Source organism: Balaenoptera ricei, chromosome 7, assembly GCF_028023285.1.
Source record: "Balaenoptera ricei isolate mBalRic1 chromosome 7, mBalRic1.hap2, whole genome shotgun sequence".
Taxonomy (NCBI): domain Eukaryota; kingdom Metazoa; phylum Chordata; class Mammalia; order Artiodactyla; family Balaenopteridae; genus Balaenoptera; species Balaenoptera ricei.
Genome location: NC_082645.1, coordinates 119,044,371 through 119,066,093, shown reverse-complemented (window position 1 = coordinate 119,066,093; position 21,723 = coordinate 119,044,371). Strand labels below are relative to the sequence as shown.

The following is a 21,723-nucleotide window of genomic DNA, read 5'->3' as shown; positions in this document are numbered from 1 at the left end:
GTCAGACAGACAAATATCATATGCTATTGCTTATATGTGGAATCTAAAAAAATGACACAAATGAACTTATTTACAAAACAGAAATACAGTCACAGATGTAGAAAACAAACTTATGGTTACCAGGAGGGAAAGAGGGGGGAGGGATAAATTGGGAGATTGGGATTGACACTTACATACTACTATATATAAAATGGATAATTAATAAGGACCTACTGTACAGCACAGGGAACTCTACTCAGTACTCTGTAATGACCTATATGGGAAAAGAATCTAAAAAGGAGTGGATATATGTATATGTATAACTGATTCACTTTGCTGTACACCTGAAACTAACACAACATTGTAAATCAGCTATAATCCAATAAAAATTTTTTATAAAAAGAAAAAAAAGGAAAAAGCTGTCTGAAGAAGAATGTTAAGAAGATAATGCCTGTCTATTAAGAAAAAAGGATGGAAAAACGGACATATCAAAATCTACAGAAAGTGATGAAGGAGGTCCTTAGGAAGAAACATCACGGGTTTAAATGCTCTTATTATGTTAAAAAAAGTGAGAAAAAACGATGAACTAAGCATCTAAATGATATCTTAGGAAAGAAGTATATATTTTTTAAAAGAGGCGAGAATGAATGCTGAGTTAACGCCAAAAATTTAAAAAAGACATTGTTACGTAAAACCTAGCCTATTCTCTAAAGACTATAAAAATGGGCACAATTAATGAGAAAGTGGGTCTCCTGATTTCCCTTTGATGAGTGAGGTGGCATCTACCCAAAGGAAAAACGGGGGAGAGAAACATGAAGATAAAACAACACTTGGATATAGAGGATAGTAAACATTTAAGGGGATACTAAGCATCATTGTGTTTTAGTGAGAAATCTGGAGGATATGGCCCAAATAAATATAGCTGAAATACAAAGAGGAAATAAGAAACAGCCAAAATTAATCCATAGTGGAGGAAGAAACTGGAGAAAGGAACTCCCCAAACCACCCAGAGCTGATGGCTTCGATGATGAATTCATCCAACCTTCCGAGGAACAAATAGTTCTCAGGGCACATCAATTATTTCCTACCCTTGACCCCAATCGTCAGCTAAACACATATATTCCATTAGGCAAATAGGAGTCTAATCCTAAAACCCGATTAAGGAAACTCGAACAGAGGGAAATCAGGAACTGTCAATCAAGAAAATGCCATTATGGGACTTCCCTGGAGGTCCAGTGGTTAGGACCCCACGCTTCCATTGCAGGGGGCGCCGGTTCCATCCCTGGTAGGGGAACTGAGATCCCGTGTGCCGCGCGGCGCAGCCACAAAAATAAAGAAAAAGAAAATGCTATTATACTGTTTTCACTGGGGAGAAAACAGAGGCCCACAGAGAGTTTAAGCAGTGACAGAATCAGCAGGATTCATGCCCAGGTGGGTCCTATCGGAGCTCCACACTTTTTTTCCCCCACGCTTGCTTTTTGTACTAATTGCTAAAAGACAGCACCCAAAGGTAACAAGTGGTCAATCCAACTAGGCCAGCTGCCAATCCTCAGGACGTTTGGGGGCCTGTGGGGCTCCCCATGGGAAGGACTCTTGCAAACAGGTGATGCTTCCTGAGTTGACTGATTGATACTGGCTGTCTCAATTAGGATCTCAATAGGACTTTCTATGGAATTTGGCAAAATGGTTCTCCAGTTCTTTCAGAAAAATAGGTGGAAAATATATCAAAGAGAGCACAACACAATGTGAAATATAACAAAAATGAACACACTAGTTTCGGAGGAGCTCTTCTAAATTGTAGAAAATATCATAAAGCCATGATAATTTAAGTGGTGGAATATGGCCCCAAAACATAGGTAAAAATTAACTGAAATAGACTCTAATGTGTACAATAAGGTAGCTCCATTTCTAAGACGTGGAGCTGCAGAAGAGGGCTCTCAGACCTCAGGCCTGTCCCGAGCGTGTCCTGCAGGGCACCCTGCGCGTACGTGTCCAGGGCTTAAGTCCTGTACGACGCCTGGGGAGAAAGGTGACCTCCAAAGATGCCTGGGGCGTGGGGGCTGTGCTGTGCCTCGGCCCCTGGACCCCTCCCACAGAGGACGCGGAGTGTGCTTGGCAGAGGACCACCACCTGGATGACTGACGAGTGGATGGGTCCTGGGAGACCCTGTCACCGGGCTTGGGGTGGGGGCTCTGGTGCGCAGGGTGAGCGCTGGGGTAAAGACAGCATTACGAAGGGACACCTGCTAGGATCCCCGCACCCAGCCTCCCCTGCCCACCAGCGCACACCCCGGCCTCATCTCCCATCATGAGCCCGCCCTGCCCCCTTCCGCGTGTGCGCAGCTCCCCGGACAGAGAAGTCGCATCTGCCTGGACGGTTCTGGGTTTCCCAGGCTGTGGGGAAGGGCGTGCAGCAGTGTATCCTGTGGGAGGCGGGGATGAAGGTGCAGAGCGGGGAGGTCCCGTCACCGGATGAGTTCCGTCTGCCTGTCCTTCCGCTCAGGCCGGGATCTGCTGAGTGTCATCTGCTTCTGACCTTATATGTTCTGACACTGGCCTGATTTGATACCCCAGCTGTGGAGATTGTGAAACAGGGCGGTTAATGGTTTGACAGAAAAAGACATCATGGCAGGCCGGGTGCCAGGGCCCAGCAGTCGGTTAGCCCTGCACCTGGGGACGTGCGTTCGTCCTCTCCCAGGGGAGCAGTGGAGAGGAAGGGAAGCTGAGGTCGACGCGGCGGCCCCGGGCGTGGACGGTGAGGGCCAGGGCCCTCCTCCCCAGCTTCGGGCTCCTCGGTTGTGGGCCTGCAGGCGCACCGTCTGGGAGCTTTCTGAGACCCTCCCGCCCCTCACCCTCACCTCCAGGAGCCCAGCTCGGGTGCACGAAGCCCCAGACGGCGCCTGCTTGCCTTCTCCAGCATGCCTTGCCCCCGACATCGGTCCCGTCGCCCCAGCCCTGGATCTGTCCCCCAGGCCAGCTGCGGCTGAGCTCCCCGGCCCGGGCGGAGGGGCCTGGCAGGCCTCCTGAGAGCCCCCGGCCCGCCAGCAACAGGCCCGTGCTGGCGCTGCAGGGTCTCGGGGCGCACGGCGCACTCCTCCCCCGAGAGCTGGCATTCCCGAAGGCTCTGTCGTGATGCCATCTGGGTGCGGGCTTCAGGAAGCCGCCTTGGAGAGCGTGGGGCAAAGGGCGCCCCTTTCTTCTGCCCGCCCAGCAATCCTGAGCACGTGCTGCCTCCTTGTCACAGCTGGGGCCTGACGCACGCGGGGTGGCTGCGGGGAGCCCGGGGTCTCCTGCCCCACGGCCCACAGGCAGCAGCAAGTAGCGGCGTCACCTGCCCACTTCCACGCACCCGAAGAGCCAGCGGGAGGTGAAATGAAGAAGCAAAGAGTCCAGGAAGGGCTGGGGAGGCCCGCGGCCCCATCCTCGGCCCGCCTTCTGGAAAGCCGTGCCTCCACCTCTTCCCCGAGGGCAGAAGCCCCAGCTGAGGCCGGGCCAGGGGACGGACGGAGGCCTGAGCAGAGCCGGCTTGGCTTCCCAGGGCGATTTGGGGGGTGCTCCTGGCACGGTCCCTCCCCAAAGGCCCCCAGAGGTCCAAGATCGGCCGCCAGCTGTCCGCACTCCTGGGCTTGAGGGGGCGGCTGTGCTGTGGGACACCTGGAGGGTCCCCCCGCATGCAGGTGGGTAGAGGGTGTGGGAGGGGCGTCTGTGCCAGGTCGTCCCGACGAGCATGTGGCCCGAGCACGGGCGAGTATCAGGGCAGATCCTTGACAGACAACCCACGAGGACCCCGGGCCCAGCTCCGAAAGCTCCCCAGCTGTGAGGGGGCGCGCAGGTGGGCCGGCCTCCAGGCCAGGCGTCCTGCAGGGCTCCGGTGAGAGGCTTGCCCAGCACCCTGGGCGTGGGCCCCCCTGAGCCCCGGGCGGGATGGGCCGAGCACAGTAGGAACCCCAGGAGGGTGACGGCCGCTGCCCCAGAGAGACGTCCGTGGTTAAGGAAGATGCCTGCTCTCAGTTCCCGTTGGGATCAAAACCAAAGCAGCTGTTCCAATGCTGCTGCTGAGCTGGGAAGAATTTCCTGACTTGACTCTTTTCACGGGACACACAAAGAAGGTCCTTTGTTCCAACAGCAGGCCGGGATCACGGCAGGCCCAGGAAAGACCCCGCGGTGGGTCAGCGCACCAGGCCTAAACCAACAGGCACCTGGAACCGGAGGGCTAGGCTTGGAGCCCACGGCTGCAGGAGCAGCTCCGCAAGCCCTCTGCACCCTGCTTCTGGGTCCTTCACTTAACTCACTGGGCAGCTCCTCCGCTCGCAGGCCAGAGACCCAGCCTCATAGCTGGGCCGCGGCTCAGGCCAGGCTGGAGGGCTCTCACGGCCCAGCACGGGGCCAGCGTGGCAGGGAGGGGTTCCCGGGAGCAGGCCACGGGGACCCGGGTCCCTTGGACCCCAAAGCCGCCGTGCGCCGAGGCGGACACGGTCAGGGTTTACAAACCTGGAGGCTTTGGGGCAGAGAGCCTGGGATGAAGGTGAAGTTGGGTTCTCTGATGACCAGCTCGGAAGGCGGTGCCACGTGCCCCGTGCCCCTGGGCCACCTCTGACCACCTTTGATACCTTCCCCGGCCCAGGTGACACCTTAGAGCCTGAAGCTGTGCTGGAAGTGGGGGAGCAGGGCTGTCCCCTGGTCTCCTAAGTCCACCCGGCATTTCTTGTCTGGGGGAGAAGATCGACATGCAGTCACTTTAAAACCAGCCCTTTTCTGGTTGAGTTCTGCACGTTCCAGATTCCTCTCCCTCCCCAAACAACACCAACAGGAAGGTCTCTGGGAATGAGAGTTTCTGATGACACATTTCCCCACATCCTCTATAGCTTCCCCAATTAGATTACGTTCCCAGTTAATATGTTAAATCATGTTACATTTCCATTAGTGAACCAGGGCTGCACTTTAACGAGCTGACCTCTGGGACACGGTGGACTTGGTCTGGCGCACAGGGGGAGCCTGCCCTGCTGGGCTCACTGGCCCTGCGGGGACCCAGAGCGGGGATGGCTCAGACACCTGAGGAATCTGAGGCCCCCCAAAGCATCCTCAAACACAGGAGGACTCAGGAGTAACCCCCGGGCCATTCTCACGACGGAGGAGGCAGGGGTCCCGGTCCAGGGCTGCTGGAGAGAGATGCCTGCATTGGCTCAAACACAGAATCTCGCTGTGTAGCTATGGTCCCAGGGTGAGCTCTAACTGTTACAAACCTTGAAATGCAAAAATGGAACAGGCCCACATGCCAGGGCAGGCCACTCAAGAATGTCCACTGTCCTCCTGTTAGAACAAGTCATCAGCCCTTTGCTTTCCCTCGAGAAATTCCTATCCGTGAGCAGTGGTGCACAGCGCTGCTGAGAGCCGGCCAGCAGGGGCAGGCCCCGACGTACCCATGGTGGACTTTATCCCCAGGTGTTCTGGAGTGTGCGTCCTATGGAAGACTGTCTGGCTCGCATGTGTCTGTGTTACTTAGTGCGAAGGTGATCTCCTCTGACTTGCAGCTGTTTTGAACTGGAGTCTTTTCTGATTTCGGGAGAGCCCAGAAGGTTCCCTCTGCCAGATCAGAGCCGCCCTGACCTGAGGCGGCAGGCACCAGGTGGCTCTGGCCCTAGGTGCGCCTGCTTTAGGGGCTTCCCACCCTCAGCTGCAGCCTGGCCCTGAACCCCAGACCCCAACAACTGCCCGGTGCTGCTTGCGGGGCTGTGGCCTTTGCCTCACCCACAGGCCTTAGCTGCACTTGGCTTGGACAGGGGTCCTTCCCAACACCCGTGCCCTTTGCCAGACGCCCACCTGGCTTGTAGTCCTCCAGCTCCAGGAGGACTCCCTGAGCCAGCCCGCTGTCCGGCTCTCTGCCTGCTGGTCCCCCACCTTGGGTCCCTGCTCCCCCGCTGGACACTGTGCTCTGGTCATGGTGATGGCCCTCCTGCTTACACCCTCACTATGCCTAGCCTTCTCTCTGGGTCCCTCTTCTTTTCTCCTTCCACCCAATCCTTTGGACAAGTTTGTCCACCCCAAGACCCCCCAGACCTCCACTGTTCCAGGAGACCCTGGAAAGTCTGCCCTTGGCTCGAGCACCAGGCTTGGTATTGAAACTGAGCGGGACCCTGTGGGGCTCCTGGGCACGGAAGCCTTTCTGTGTCCCCTGTTTCTTGTTTGTAGGGAATAGACTCCAGCCCCCATGACCTTCCCTGAGTTCCAGAGGGCAGATTCGAACAGTTGCTAATCAGGGAAGGGAGGGGACGCAGAGACAAGGGAGGAGCAGCCAGGAAACAATAGTGCAGCCTTGGGGCAGGGGCCTGGTTCCTCCTCAAGGGATAATAACAATATCTTTGAGCTCTTCCACAGAACTAAAACCCAACAAATGGAAGATGTTGGCATTCTTCATTCCAGAGAAGACCAACTGAGGCCAGATTAAAGGAACCAGAGAAGCTCATCAAGAGATTACCGTGAGACCAGATTAAAGGCGCACAGGCCCTGCGCACACCCTCATCTTACCAGCAACCCCACCCTTGAACTATTGCTATAAAACTCCTCACCAAATCCTCCCGGGTTGGGACACACAGTGTTTGAGGGCAGGAGCCTGCTGTGTCCCCCTCTGCCTGGCAAAGCAATAAAGCTATTCTTTTCTACTTCACCCAAAACTCTTGTCTCCGAGATTCTATTTGGCACCTGTGCACAGAGGCCGAGCTTTCGGCATCATTATCCAATGCAAGGGAACTTCACCAGGCCCACTGGATGTTGGCGGGGGCAGAGGTGGCCACCGAAGGCCAGCATCCACCTCCCGGGGGCCACACTTACACAAAGAGCATCCCCACACTGCCCCTGAGATTCAGGAAGCGGCCACCTCGTGCCCTTGGGGAGTGTCAAGAGCTGGGACTTTGACTCAAAGAGACCTTCCTTACTAGCTCTGATCCCGGGCAGCCACAGTGGGAATTACAACAGTTCTGCCTCTTCCTGAGTCGCTGCCTACTTAAATGAGATGTGAACGTTCAGGGCTCAGCACGATGCCCGGCTCATAGTAAGTGCTCAGTAAATGTGAGCTAGCATAAGAAACGCTTTTCTTGGACTGAGGGAAGGGACAACTAAGTAAGCATTCAGTAGGCAGTGAGCACCCATTGATGGTTCTGGAGGAGAAATTAATGTTGTAGATGCAATATTAATGAAATTAATGTTGTAGATGTAATATGGGGAAGGCTTGAAAAGGGACCATTTATAAAAGTATGAGCAAAATGCACAGGGAAACTTAGTAAAGGACAAAGTGGCATCTCAAATCACTGGGGGCAAAGATGGGTTCATTAATAAACAGGACAACTGGGCAGCTCATCTGGAAGAAGACAAAATTTGCTTCATAATTCACACCACAAACCACAATTAACTCCAGGTAGACCAGGGGTTTAGACGTTGCCACTGAAACCATATATGAGCTCGAGAAGAAAACATGGGTGGATTCCTCTTGAATCTTGGTATAGGGAAAGGCTTTCCAACTATGACTCAGATCCAGAGGTGATAAAAGATCAACTCTCATGTGACTACTTTAAAAAAATATTACGCGGCACCAAAAATGCTGAAAACAAGTCGAAAGACAACTAACAAACTAGGAGAAAATACCTAACATGTATCACACACAAAGGGCTACTCTCTGTTCTGACTTATAAAGAACTCTTTAAAAGGACCAGAAATGGTCTTGATAGAAAATGGGAAAAGACATGAACAAACAACTCACAAAAAAGATTTGAGGATGGCCCTTAAACGTAGGAAAGATGTTCAGATTCACTTGTAACTGGACACTGCAAATTAACACTCCACTGAGACACCAGTTCTCATTCATCCAACGGGGAACATTCAACATCTGATGACAGTCTGCTGGCGAGGCTTGGGGAAATGGGCCCTCCACTGCTGGTGGGGTGCAAACCGGTGCACCCTCAGGAGAGCAATGGGCAGTACTTAATAAAACCACGTGTGCTCTTACCGTTGACTCTGAAGATACAGCTCCAACAATATGAAAATGCATCTGCACAAGGTCATTCACTTCAACACTATCTGAAACTGGAAACTACTGGGAAAACCTAAATGCCTCTTCATAGGAAAGCGAAGGAAACACTATGCATGGTGGAGTATTATCCAGCTGTAAAAATGAATGGGAACATTCTCTGTGCACTGATAAGGACTGATTTCCAGGATATACTGCTCAGTGAAAAAAGAAAACCCCAAGTGCAAAAAGAATATCTATAGTGTAGTATAAGAATATCTATAGTATAGTATGAGTATCTACAGCATAGTATAGTATATTTATAGTATAGTATGAGAATATTTATATTATCGTACAGTATGGTATAAAGATATCTATAGTATAGTATAAGAATATCTATATTATGGTATAGTACAGCATAAGAGTATTGATAGCATAGTGTAGTATAAGAATATCTATAGTAAAAGACTATCTATAGTATAGTACAGTACAGTATAGTATAAGACAATCTATGGGATAGTATAGTATAGGAATATCTGTAGTACAGTATAGTATATTAGGTTGGCCAAAAGGTTCTTTCGGTTTTTTTCTGTAAGATGGCTCTAGTAGCACTTAGTTGTCTTTAACGTCATTGGAAACAATTTTGTTAGATTGTATGTGACAGCTGTCATATCAGCGTGCATTTAAAAAAAGACGTCAAAATTGGTGAATTTTTGTGTAGCCATTTTAATATTGAAGATGGAAGAAAAAAGCAACATTTTCAGTATATTATGCTTTATTATTTCAAGAAAGGTAAAAATGCAACTGAAACGCACAAAAAGATTTGTGCAGTTTATGGAGAAGGTGCTGTGACTGATCGAACGTGCCAAAAGTGGTTTGCGAAGTTTCGTGCTGGAGATTTCTCACCGGTCGATGCTTCACGGTCGGGTAGACCAACTGAAGTTGATAGCGATCAAATTGAAACATTAATTGAGAACAATCAACGTTATACCACACAGGAGATAGCCAACATACTCAAAATATCCAAATCAAGCGTTGAAAATCATTTGCACCAGCTTGGTTATGTTCATCGCTTTGATGTTTGGGTTCCACATAAGTTAAGCGAAAAAAACCTTCTTGACCATATTTCTGCATGCGATTCTCTGTTTAAATGTAACGAAAACGTTGTTTTTAAAACAAATTGTGACGGGCAATGAAAAGTGGATACTGTACAATAATGTGGAACGGAAGAGATCGTGGGGTAAGTGAAATGAACCACCACCAACCACACCAAAGGCCGGTCTTCATCCAAAGAAGGTGATGTTGTGTATATGGTGGGATTGGAAGGGAGTCCGCTATTATGAGCTCCTTCCAGAAATCCAAACGATTAATTCCAACAAGTACTGCTCCCAATTAGACCAACTGGAAGCAGCTCTCGACGAAAAGCATCCAGAATTAGTCAACAGAAAATGCATAATCTTCCATCAGGATAAGGCAAGATCTCATGTTTCTTTGATGACCAGGCAAAAACTATTACAGCTTGGCTGGGAAGTTCTAATTCATCTGGCATATTCATCAGACATTGCACCTTCGGATTTCCATTTATTTAGGTCTTTACAAAATTCTCTTAATGGAAAAAATGTCAATTCCCTGGAAGACTGTAAAAGGCCCCTGGAACAGTTCTTTGCTCAAAAAGATAAAAAGTTTTGGGAAGACAGAATTATGAAGTTGCCTGAAAAATGGCAGAAGGTAGTGGAACAAAAGGGTGAATACGTTGTTCAATAAAGTTCTTGGTGAAAATGAAAAATGTGTCTTTTGTTTTTACTTAAAAACCAAAGGCACTTTTTGGCCACACCAATACTTCGTGTAAGAAAGAAGAGGATATGGGCTTCCCTGGTGGCACAGTGGTTGAGAGTCTGCCTGCCGGTGCAGGGAACACGGGTTCAAGCCCTGGTCTGGGAAGATCCCACATGCCGTGGAGCAACTGGACCCATGAGCCACAATTACTGAGCCTGCGCGTCTGGAGCCTGTGCTCCACAACGGGAGAGTCTGCGATAGTGAGGGGCCCGCGCACTGCAATGAAGAGTGGCCCCCACTTGCCACAACTGGAGAGAGCCCTCGCACAGAAGCGAAGACCCAACACAGCCATAAATAAATAAAAATTAAAAAAACAAAATAAATTTTAAAAAAAAGAAAGAAGAGGATATAAGAAAAAAAATACATCCACCTGCCCATTTGTACAGAGGACTACAAGAAGGAAAAACCGGAAGCTAATGAGACTGGTACCCACAGGGAGTGGGTGGGAATGGGGTGAAAAGGATGGAGAAATGCGGTGTGGGGAAATGACACTTCTTGGAAGCTACCTTTGAGGACAGCTCTGACTCAGAGCCCCAGCGTGATGGGCAGCTCTCTGCATCAACCTGCCCAGGCTTTAGTTCCCGGTTACTCAACCAAACACCAACCTAGGTGTTGCTGGGGCAGTTCTGAGATGTGGTTCACCTCTACAACTAGTTGGCTTTAAGTAGAGAGATCCTCCCTGATCATGTGGGTGGGCTTCAGCCTCCAGGTGAAAGGCCTTAAGAGCAAGTTAAGAAATTCTGCCTCAAGGCTGCAGCCTTGGCTCCGCCCAAGAGTCTCCAGCCTCGGCCTGCTCTACAGATTTGAATTTGTCACACCCATGATTGCAAGCCAGTTCCTTGAAATAAATATCGTTATATATAGCCTTTCCCTACACCAAGGTTAAAGGAGGGTTCTCCCGTGTTATTTTTCTTCTTGCACTTGGGTGGTCTCATTGGTCACATCTAAATCCCTGGTAGGAATACATGTGTGTGTTTATCTTGGTTTCTGAGCATCATTCTTTAATCAAAGGAACCGGGGCTCCTTGGAAAAATGGCTGATTCCAGGGCTGGGGCAGAAAATGCACAAAATAAGCTTGGAGAATCTCATGGTGCCAGAAAGTAAGGAACTGCCCCCAAAAGGATGCGGGGTGAGGGGGGGATGTCAAAAGAACACAAAAGCCAATTTGAAGGTGCTGTAACTGCCAAAGCTGGGACAATTTAAGGACCCTTGTGATGGTGTTGGACCCACCCAGATGACCCACATAATCCCCCCATCTCAGGGTCACCTGGTCAGCAACCTCAGTTCCATGTGCAATTTACCTCCCCTTCACCATGTACTGTAACATATTCCCAGGTTCCAGGATTAGGATTAGGTTCCCAGGATTAGGATGTGGTCATCTCCAGGGGCTGTTATTCTGCTGACCACAGACCCCGGGGCTGGCTGGCCCCAGCTGATTTGCTGAGGTGCTCTTATGATGAGGACTTCTGCTTCTTCCTCCCACAATTATCTTGATTTTCTTTTTAAATAAAGAAATTTCCTAGCAACCTCACCTCCACCCCCGGCTTCTATTTTCAGCTGTATCACCACACTTGGCTCAGCTCCCATGATGGCAAACTCTGGGGCCCGGGTGATAATTACTCCTGTTTGCACTCTAAGCAGAGTTGGAAACCGTCTGCGGTGGCTTCGTTTCTAGCAACATGTCACCGCTGCTTCGTTCAGAACGTCACTTGCCAATTGCGTTACCTCTTCTGCGAGGCCACCTGTTTGGAATCTGTCTACACAAATCACTTGCACAGAACTGGGGTCGGGGGCGGGGGGCGGGGGAGCGGAGTGTTGTTCCCCAGGGACAGTCGTGTGTCTTCTCTGCATCATAATAATGTGCACTCTTTAATTTAAACACAAATCACTCAGCGGAGGCAGAAAGCCAATTAGCCTAAAGAACAGGCTCTGCTGATTTTTAACATCCTGCCCCCCCCCCCCGCCCCCCTTTGATTTCTAACTCATGATTGATTTCTCAGCTCAGAAAAGGAGACCCTGAAGTCTGGGAAGAGGCAGCGCAGAAGGAGGAGGGTGAGGAGACCCCACCTGGCCCGGCTCCCACTCAGACTCTGCTCAGACCCTGGAGGGCCGCGCCGGCTCCGTGTTAATTGCAGGGGCAGGAAGCAAGCATCCCCGCCCCCAGCCCCTGTGTGTCCTGCGCTGTGCTGTAAACCGAGGTGCAGGTCTTCGTACGGAGGACATCGGAGCCCAGGCTGGAAACCCGCAGACACGCTGCGGACCCTGCTTGCCTGGCGGGGTCGGCCGCCCACCTGTGATCTCGGCATCTGGCGGGTATTTCTCTTTGCCTTTACTTGCCCACTGGAGCCCTCAGATGCCCCCGGGCCCTGAACGCTGAAGCAGAAACACAAACTGGGATAGCGACTGCAGACATGCCAAGTTCTGATCTTTGCTCCATTAGACGGAAGGGACCGGGCCTGGGCGGGGAGAGACGCCGACCCTGCTGAGGGGCCGAGAGGCCAGGGATGAGCCCTGTGGGGCAGGAAGAAGGACGTCTTGGCAGAAGGACTGAGTCAGGAAGGCGAAGGGGCTCAGCTCAAGCTGGGCCGCCCACGGTTCCAGGAAGCGCCGAGCCCCGAGTAGGCAGGAAGGACAGCCCTGGCCAGACCATGGGGATGGAGGGAAGCTGCGGGTACAGCCCTGCCCTCGGGGGCTCCTGTCACAGGGACTCGGCCCGGCCGCTAGAACTTGCTCCCGGCTACAGGCCTCCCAGACCGGACAAGGTCCAAAGGGAACCCCCCGCCGCCTGCCACGCTGGCGCCCGCCACCCACCGTGACGCCAGGTCGCCGCGCTCAGGCCTCCTCCACCCCGCCGTCCACGCTCACGTGGCAGGGGCGCCCTCCTTCGCCCTCACCCTGGTCCCGGCCCGTGGCGCATCCACACCCTGGACTTCGGTGAAGCACCGCAACCGTGGCCTTGAGGGAAACCCTCTCACGGGGCCCGCGGCCCCGCCCCCCGACACGCCCCACACGCCGGAGACGCGGACTCACCCGATGGTCTTGCCCCAGTCGCACCACAGCGGCCTCCCGACGGCCTCCATGTCCACCTGGAACTGGGCGAGGCAGAGCTCGTGGAGGAGGGTGCTGAAGGTGGCGTTCTGGCAGGCGGTGGCCATGAAGAGGTGGCTCGCTGCAACGACAGCCCCCAGACGACGGTCACCCTCCGGCCTCGCCGGGCCCGCCCGCCCCCGCTGCGGGTCAGGGACTCTTCTGTCCACAGCCCACAGCCCTCGGGGCTCCCAGCCCAGGGCCATCCGGGGAGCCCCGTCTGACTCTGAGGCCACCAGGATGCCCTGGGGTCCCCGTGATCCCCAGAGGGGGCGTCTAGGCTCCAACTGGATCATTCCTTCATCAGTTGTTTCGGGGCCCAGCAAAGGCCCTGCCTGCTAATAGCGGGTCTGATGACGATGTCTCCCTGGGCGACAGAGACAGAATGGGGTCCGCACTGCCTCTTGTCCCGGGCACAGGGTCTGACTCTCACACCATTCCCGACATGGTTCCCAAGGCCTGCACTTCACAGACATGGAAACTGCGGCCGCGAGAACAGCTTGCTGGGACCAGACCCTGGTTCATCACCCGCGAGGCCACGAGGCCTCTGCCCGGGAGTGAGGAGGAGGAATCCGCCCGCCCCAGGGAGGGCCAGCGGCACAGGGTCCTGGAGCCCGCCGCCCGCCCCTCTTCCTCCGGCTCGTGTGGGCTGGGCCGCAGCACCCAGCACCCAGCTCACATCCTCTGTGTGTGGATGTTCAGCAGTTAGAAACCACCCAGCAGACAAACGGTCACGTGAAGTGTTTCCACCCTCCCGCCTTGATGAAGGTACAGTCAGAAATTACAAATGGTCGAGCAGTGCCCTGCACAAAGCAAGATTCACTCATTTCCCCCAAGCCCAAGACTGGCTCCCGTACACGCCAGGCAGGTGAGGAAGCTTCTCCCCTGGGTCCTCCCCCCGCCAGGCCTCCTCCCTCTGCCCTCTTCAGGCTGAACGTCCACTGTCCACCTTGCCGCTCTTTGGGGTGGGGTCGGGCTCCTTGCATTCCCTGCTTGGGCTCTGCCTGCAGGCACCCAACCGTCCCCCAGGCCCTGCTGCTTCCTCTGCCTGCAGGGTACCCACCCGCCCAGCCCCACCGGCAGGCCCTTCCAAATCCCTGGGAGGAAGGGCTGCGCTGGGAATTCTTGGACTCAGGGACATGGGTGGATGGCGAGCTGCCACTTGAGGCGCTCAGGCCAGGTAGGGGTGTGCGCTCAGGTGGGAGCCCCTGGCCCCTCGGACTCCTCCCCCTCGGCCTCTGTCTTCCCAGAGTGAAATGCAGAGGAGCTGGTACTCCAGTCCCTAGAATATTCGGGCGCTGCTCAAAGCTCTTTACGACTACCCTGGGGTGGGGTCCTATGGTGATCATAGACTTACAGATGGGAACTGGGGATTCAGGGCTCAGAAACAGGCCCAAGGTCCGAGCACTGGAAGCGGTGTAGACTAGACTGAACTAGCCTTGCCTCCTTCGGGGCCTGCACCCAGCCAACTCCCAGACCGCGAGGCTTGGGACCAGGCCGGAAGCAGGAAGTGGGGCAGAAGGCCTGACCTGTCCTCTGCTGCAGATCTCGGGGCGGGGGTAGGTGAGGAAGGTGGGGGGTGGTCAGAGAGGTGGTGACGGCAGGGGTGGGAAGAGCCATTCTAGTGTGCGACTCTGGGGGCTCAAGAGTTAGTGCATGGGGGGGACGAGGTGGGGGGATGGGTAGGTAGGTGGATGGATGGATGGGTAAATGGGTGGGTGGGTGGATGGCTGAGCGGCTGGGCAGGTGGACAGTAGGGTAGATGAAGGAGTTCACACACCACAGACGGGGCTCTGACCGGCCCACGGTGGGCAGAACGGAGAGCCGAACGGGAAGCTGAAGGCCCGGCCGGGGCGGAGGGGCGGACGGGCTCTCACAAGAAGCCTGTGGACTTGGGGAAGAGCAGGTGGACACTGGTGCTGGTGACAGGTAACAGAGCCGACGGGCTGCCTTAATCAGAAGCGAAGGGCAGGCCGCCCCTGGGGGCCGGGAGGGCAGGCCGGGCACAGGGGCCCCTCGCAGGCAGGAGGACGGTGCTCTGTCCCCGCCCCGCCAAGAGCCTGAGGCGGGGTGGTGGGGGGGGCGCTGGCGGGGGCCCCGGGGCCTCTGCAGAGCACTCACCTCCTGCCAGAGCCTGTGCCCCTGGACGCCGGGCCAGAGTGCGCAAGAGCCGTCCCCTCCCAGCACCGCTGGTTCTCAGCACGGCGGGGACTGGTGGCCAGTGACCAGCACGCCGGGTCCGGGCAGGGTCGGAGGCTTGGGGTCGGGGAGGGCTGCGGTCGGAGGGAGCCACGACGAGGCCTCTCTGCTGTCCCGGGGGACGCGATGGCGGGGACTCCGCGCGCCTCTCCAGGATCCCCGTGACGGCCCCGCGCCCCTGGATTCCACGTCCGTCCCCCGACACGTTGACGGGGTGGGAGGCTAACAAGCCCATTTACCTAATTTCAGTGACAGACTCCAGGCTGGACACATCTCGGCAGGGGGGCCAAGCTAACAAAGTGACATTTCATAGCAGTAAAAGTACAACTCTGTGATTAGTTACAAATAAAACCCCGAACGCAGGGAACCCACGGCACACGGAAGTGGAGGTGAGGCCAGCGGCCCAAGCTGGAAGCAGCCTCGGGCTGCACCTGCCTGCGCGCTGAGGTGCCTCCTCCCGCACCCGCCGCCTGGAGGGTCCCACTGTCCCCCAGGCCTGGACAGGCAGGCTGGGTGCCTGGAAGCCGGTCAGATGGGGAGGACCCCCAGGGTTTGTAGCTCGAGAAGCCGGGAGTAATGGGAGCGGGGGGAACGGGGAAGATGAAAGGCTGGCAAGAGGGAAAGCCTTTCGGAGGAGCCCCCAGGAGAGGACCCGCCCTCGACACCCTGGGAAGGGGCGCCCGGCTGGGGGTGAAGGAGTGAGGCTCCCGGGGCGCTCAGGGGGCCGGGGAGGGAGACGCGGGAGCCTCTGAAAGCCCCTGAGTTCACGCCGCTTCCCAACAGCCCGGGTGTGGCCCCCTCAGGGTCCACACGGCACGGCACGTGCACCCGAGGGCCAGCCGCGGGGAAGGGGCTGCTCCCCACCCCTGCCCTCTCAAGACCCCCCGAGGAAGCCCACCTGCGGGGAGAGGAAGCGCCAGGGGCCGCAGGTAGCTCGGGGAGGCTTAGACACAGACGCACGGGGGAGCTGCAGCCTCACTCTGAAGGCCGGTCGCCCCCCCACGTGTTCCCCCCCCCTCACTGCTCCTGGCATCTGCTCTGCGCTCCCCACCTGGACCACCCTTTCTGGCAAAGCTCAGGCTCAAATGTCGCCCGTCCTCCTCCCTAAGGTCCCAGCACCCCCCCCCCCCCCCAACCTCTGCATCTAGTGCCTTGTTTAGGGCTGGCGGAACCACTTTGCTGTCCTCTCCTCGCCCACTCTTTATGACTCACGTGGATGTCCTCCCTGGTACCCAGCGGCTCTGCACGTTAATATTTGTCAGGTGAACCAGATGGTGGTGCCCAGTGTACCAGTGGACATTCTGCGTGGGAGTGAAGCATGGTGCCTCGGACCATCCCAAGGAGGGTCAGGAAGCGCGGCGGGCTCCCCTCCTGCTCTGGAAGGGCTGGTTTACAGCGAACGAAGATGAACGCGCATCTCAGGGCGCTGGGTGCTCGCGACAGAAAGCCATGGGCTGATGTGGGCACTGGAGAGATCTGATCTAAGGGAGCTGGGTGGCTCCCGAGTCCCTGGAAGGTCAGGGAAGCAGGGGCCCACCGGCCCCAGAGTTAGTGCGCAGGGTGGGTGGAGGGCCAGAGGCCGAGGGCCTGGTTGGAATGGGCTCCGAGGGACGTGTCCTCAGGCCACAGTCCCCCCGTGAGGGGGTCCCTCCCTGACACTCGGGCCGGCCTCCTGCTGCTGTCCCCTCCTCTGGGCTGTGTACATCCGGCAGCCACCTGCCCCCGCCCGGCCGGAGCGGCCACCCTGCCCTTCGGCCTCAGGGGTCACACTCTAGCCCGCACCTTCTGTGCGCAGCCCTGCCCTGGGCTGGCTTCAGGGCCTGCCCTGTGGCCTTGACCGGCCTGGCTCTGGGCTGGTCCCTGGGCGGCAGCTCCCACCTCTCTGTGAGCCACTGTCTGCCTCCCGAGGAGCAGACACCCACACCCCGCTGCCCTTGTTCTCCTGCCCTGGGGGAGCCCAGAGCCTGGCTGCTCTCTTTGCGGTCGTTCCTGCAACTGGGACGAGGCTGGGCAAGCTGTCTGCGTGAATCTGGAAACCAGTTTCATTTCTAAGTAGAGGAGAATGACACTTAGATTTTTTTTTAAAAAAAGAGCCTGATGTGGTTTCTTTCATTGGAAAGAGAGGAAACGTTATGGTTTTAACACTGAATAAAATTGCCCAAAGTTTTAAAACCAGCTGTTTGGGGCCAGATGGGTTCCAATCCTGTGTGACTGCAAATTTAATCATTCATAACTCATGTCTTGAAAAGGCCGAGTGCAAGCCTGCCAGGCAGACAGCAGCGAGTCGAGGCAGGACTTCCCCTGGCGTCGGCATCGTTCAGTTCAGCGAGCCTGGGGGCGCCTAGAGAAACAGCTGGAAAATGTCCCTGACGGGAGGAGAAATGGCAGTGAGATCCCTACGGCCATGTGCCCGGGGCCAGAAAGATGGGGCGGCAGGCTCCCCACGGGGGACCTCGGGGCTCTGGGGCATTTGGGTTTTCTAACGAGAGATGAGGGCCCAGAAGTGAGGACCTGATAGGTCTCATTTCATGCCTGGGCCCTTGGCCTGTGGCTGCACGTCTGCGGGACTGGCCCATCCCGCTGCCACTCATCCCACCCCACGTTTGCAGAGATGGAGCCGCAGACTCACACGGTCCTCCCAGAGCTGGGGTGACCGGTGGGAGGTGAGCCGAGGGAAGGGCACCTGCTGGGGGGCCTGCTCGTCAGAGTGACCGGCTGGGGGCTGAATTCAGAGCCCGTGAGCCTCCAGGGCCCCCAGCACACTGCCCACCCCCACCCCCAGGCCAGGCCCAGAGGAGGCCTCGCCACCTCTCGGCCACAGTTTCTTTCTCTGTGAAATGGGAACATCCCACACCACGTGGGCAAACAGGGCTGGCTTCCAGAAGACGTGTTCACAGAATCAACCCCACCTCATAGACGAGTGGCCCTCCCTGTGGATTTGCAAACTGAGGGGCCCTTAGCGACTCACAGGAAGTGCCAGCCTGACCCCAGGGCCCAGCAGGGGTGATGGGAGGGGGCAGGAGGGGGAGGGGACAAAGGCATGGGACACTTCTGGAGGTGACGGATATACATGCTCACGGTCTTGAGTCCACGGGGGTGTATACCTATGCCAGAACCTTCCAAATGATACACTTTAAACATACTCAGTTTATTCTATGTCAATTAGACCTCAATAAAAACAATAAATCTGAAGGGAATGTCAACAGTGGCTTATCTCTGAGTGGTGTAATTACAGATGATCTTTATTTTCTGCTTTATGCTTTTCTACATTTTCCACAGGTTAAAAGTATAATTTCTAAAATATTCTCTCTGTATTCTGTCCAGACCTTTTCCTAATAGCTATCGGAAAAATCCTTGCTCGTCATGTTCTTGCTGAATCACTTTTTGCTCACCCAGCTAGGGCCAGCAGGGTGAAAACCACCCACTTCCAGGACTCTCCTGGGTACAGCCACTTGGGAGCCAAATGCCCAGGCAGCTACATGCCTGGCCTGTCAGTGAATGCCCCAGAGGATGATGTAAACAGAACTTGGTTTGAACATGTTACCTTCAGCCTTTCTCAGTCTACTCTGGAAAAAGAAAACAAAAACCCAAACGACAAAATGAAAAAACAAGAACTCTGTGTGTCCAGTAAAATCTCCTACTCAACCCTCAAGGCCCAGCGAACCATCACCTCCTCTGCCCTGCTCAGCACAGAGCCGTCTCTGACCGTGCATCGCGCCGTCTCCTAACCCTTGGTTAGCCACCGCGGCGCCTCGGAGACTGCGTCTCCTGCACACCCAGCGCCGGCCCTCAGCAGGCTTCTGGCTGACGGCACACTCACTGAAGGAGCAGATGTGCTGGAGCACACCGCACTCCTGGCCAGGGACAGCTCTCTTAACTTTCCAGGTCTGTTCTGGCTTCTAGAAAGCGCAGAGTGGTTTGGGCCTCAAACCTGTCCTCAGCCAGCATCTTGTGAGATGCTTCTCTCTCCTCCCTGCTTAAATACTCTGTTGATTTCATCCCCTTCTGGAGGGTTTTGGGGACTGCGTAATGTGATACCAGGTCATATTTTGGTGCCTTAAGGTACCTGTGTGTCTATCAAGAGCCACTGTCTGTATTCTCTTTGAAAGCAAGTTGGTATAAATGGATAGAATGCAGATCAGGCTCTAGATCGGTTACACATCAATTGCAAAAGGCCTGCTACTTCCCCTCCCACTGTCACATGCTGGGAAAGCCCCATCGAGGGTGGTGACAACTGCAGCTCACGTGGCCAGCTCCTGTCCTAAGCCCTCTACGGGCATTAGCTTATTTAATCCTTGCAAGTAATCAACAGGGCAGGTATTATTCTCCCATTTTACACATGGGGACAGAGGGGCCCTGAGAGGTTAGGCAACCTGCTCAGAGTCACACAGCCCAGGAGTGGTGGAGCTGGGGTGCAACCCCTGGCATGCTCATCTCAGACCACGTGGGAGAGATGGTGAGGGTGGCCACCTCAGTGCCAGAGACCCTGAAAGCAGCCCCAAAGGCTATAGATGATCGATGTCCGCTGAGGCTTTGAGAGCCTCGAACCAAGTCACCTCTGCAGGCTGGCTTCCCCAGGGCCACCTCCCCATGAGCGGCCTGGAGGGGTCTCACTGGAGAGGTGGGCGTCCCACGAGATGGATGCCTGGCCATGTGTAGGTGCCCCGAAGAACACGAGGTCAAGCCAAGGGCCAACGGCCGAGCTGCCTCTCCTCCCGGCACCGGGGCCTCCTAGTCCCAGGGGACCAGCACTTTCTATCTGAGCAGGTACAGCCGACTCAAGCCCATTGCTCCCACTAAAATCACTGGTGTCCTTAAGGAACACGCGGTGCCCTCAGAGGAAAGCAAAAGGATTTTCATGATTTTAGAAACTAACTTCAACATCTCACTTGTTAAGGGAGTCTACCTTTGCATGATTTTCTGACACGCAGATGAATCGCCGCACAGCGACTGGAGAAGCACGTCCCAGCGACCTTACCGACAGGGGCTGGGCCACGAGAGCCTGGAGACGACCTCTCCAGAGGATGGAGAGCCTGGGGCCCAAGCGAGGAGCTCCCCAGCCCATCCGAGTGCCCATTCCTGCTGCCCGCGAGTCGGGTTCTCCTGAACCGGCTCCATCGGTCACCACGCTCCATCGTTGGGGGGCCGGAGGGCCCCTGTGCCAGCCCCTGAGTGGGTGCCGTGGTCCCTCCAGCATTCCCCACGTGGCCCCTGGGCGTCTCCCCACTGCCAGCCTCCGTCACACTGAACTTCCTCTAGAGCGAAAGCCCCTCGGCTTCCCCTGAGCTCTTCCTCTCCCGTCTCTGTTCCACCTAACGCCCTCTCTCTGCAGGAGGTCAGCTGGTCCAGCTCGCCCCCTGTCCCAGGATGCTCTCCATACCTGGCAAGAGGAATTCCCGCCCTTGCCACCCTCTGAGCAGCCAGTCAAGGGCTGAGAGAGAGGAGGACCAGGGGCCCTTCCATTTCCCCCTCAAGCAGCAACTTGCTCCAACGAAGCCCTCACCTAGAAGATTCTCCTGACTGTCGCCTGATTTTGATCCTTGTGGTCAGCCTGCAGACCCACCGGCCCCTTGCTCTGGCCCAGGGATGCTGCTTCTCCTCCTCCCTCCCCTCCTTGAAGTGCCTGCTCTGTGCTGGATGTGGGAGGACCTGTCAATGTGTCCCCTGAATCCACGAGAAAATAGGATGCTAAATCAGATCAAACACCTAAGCGATGCAGAATAACATCCAAAAGGTGGGCAGTGGAGTCACACAAATGTAAGACCAAAAAATAATAAAGCACAGTATCATCCCTGACAAAGTTGGATTCCACCTGGAAAGAAATAAAGGGCATCCCACACCCATCAGGACAGCTACCATCAAAAAACCAGGAAAGAACAAGTGCTGGTGAGGATGTGGAGAAATCAGAACCCTTGTGCACTGTTGGTGGGAATGTAAAATGGTGCAGTTACTGTGGAAAACAGTATAGCAGTTCCTCAGAATAGTAAACATAGAACTACCATATGATCCAGCAATTCCACTTCTGGGTATTTACTCAAGAAAATTGAAAACAGGATCTCTAAGAGATACTTGCACACCTGTGTTCATAGCAGCGTTATTCACAATAGCCAGAAGGTGGACGCAATCCAGGTGTCATCGATAGATGAATGGATAAACAAAATGTGGTATATACACAGGAGGGAACATTATTCAGCCTTAAAAAAGAAGGAAATTGTGACACATGCCATAGCATGAATGAACCTTGAAGACACTATGCTAAGTGAAAGAAGCCAGTCACAAAAAGACAAATACTATATGATTCCAACTCACGTGAGGTACTTACAGGAGTCAGAATCAAAGAGACAGAAAGTAGAAAGGTGGTTGCCAGGGGCTGGGGGAAGGGGATGGGGAGTTAGTGCTTCATGGGCAGAGTAACGTTTTGGGAAGATGTAAAAGTTCTGGAGGTGGATGGTGCCAATGACTGCAGGACAATGTGAATAGCCTCAATGCCACAGAACTGTAACTTAAAATGGTTAAGATGGTCAATTTTATATGTATTCTACCACAATTAAGAGTAAAAAAATAAAATTAAAAAAACAATAAAGAGGACACAGAAGGTTATGCTATAAGAACCCCTCACATGGA

At 54.7% G+C, this 21,723-nt stretch overlaps 1 protein-coding gene across 1 annotated transcript in view; it reads right to left on the bottom strand.

Annotated features, from left to right (window-relative positions):
* The window catches only part of RAMP1 (receptor activity modifying protein 1), a 49,729-nt gene that overhangs the window by 20,289 nt on the left and 7,717 nt on the right, over positions 1–21,723 (bottom strand). The window contains exon 2 of the mRNA XM_059929050.1: positions 12,844–12,982. Within this exon, the coding sequence (XP_059785033.1) occupies positions 12,844–12,982 (139 nt within the window). The remainder of the gene's footprint in view (positions 1–12,843; positions 12,983–21,723) is intronic.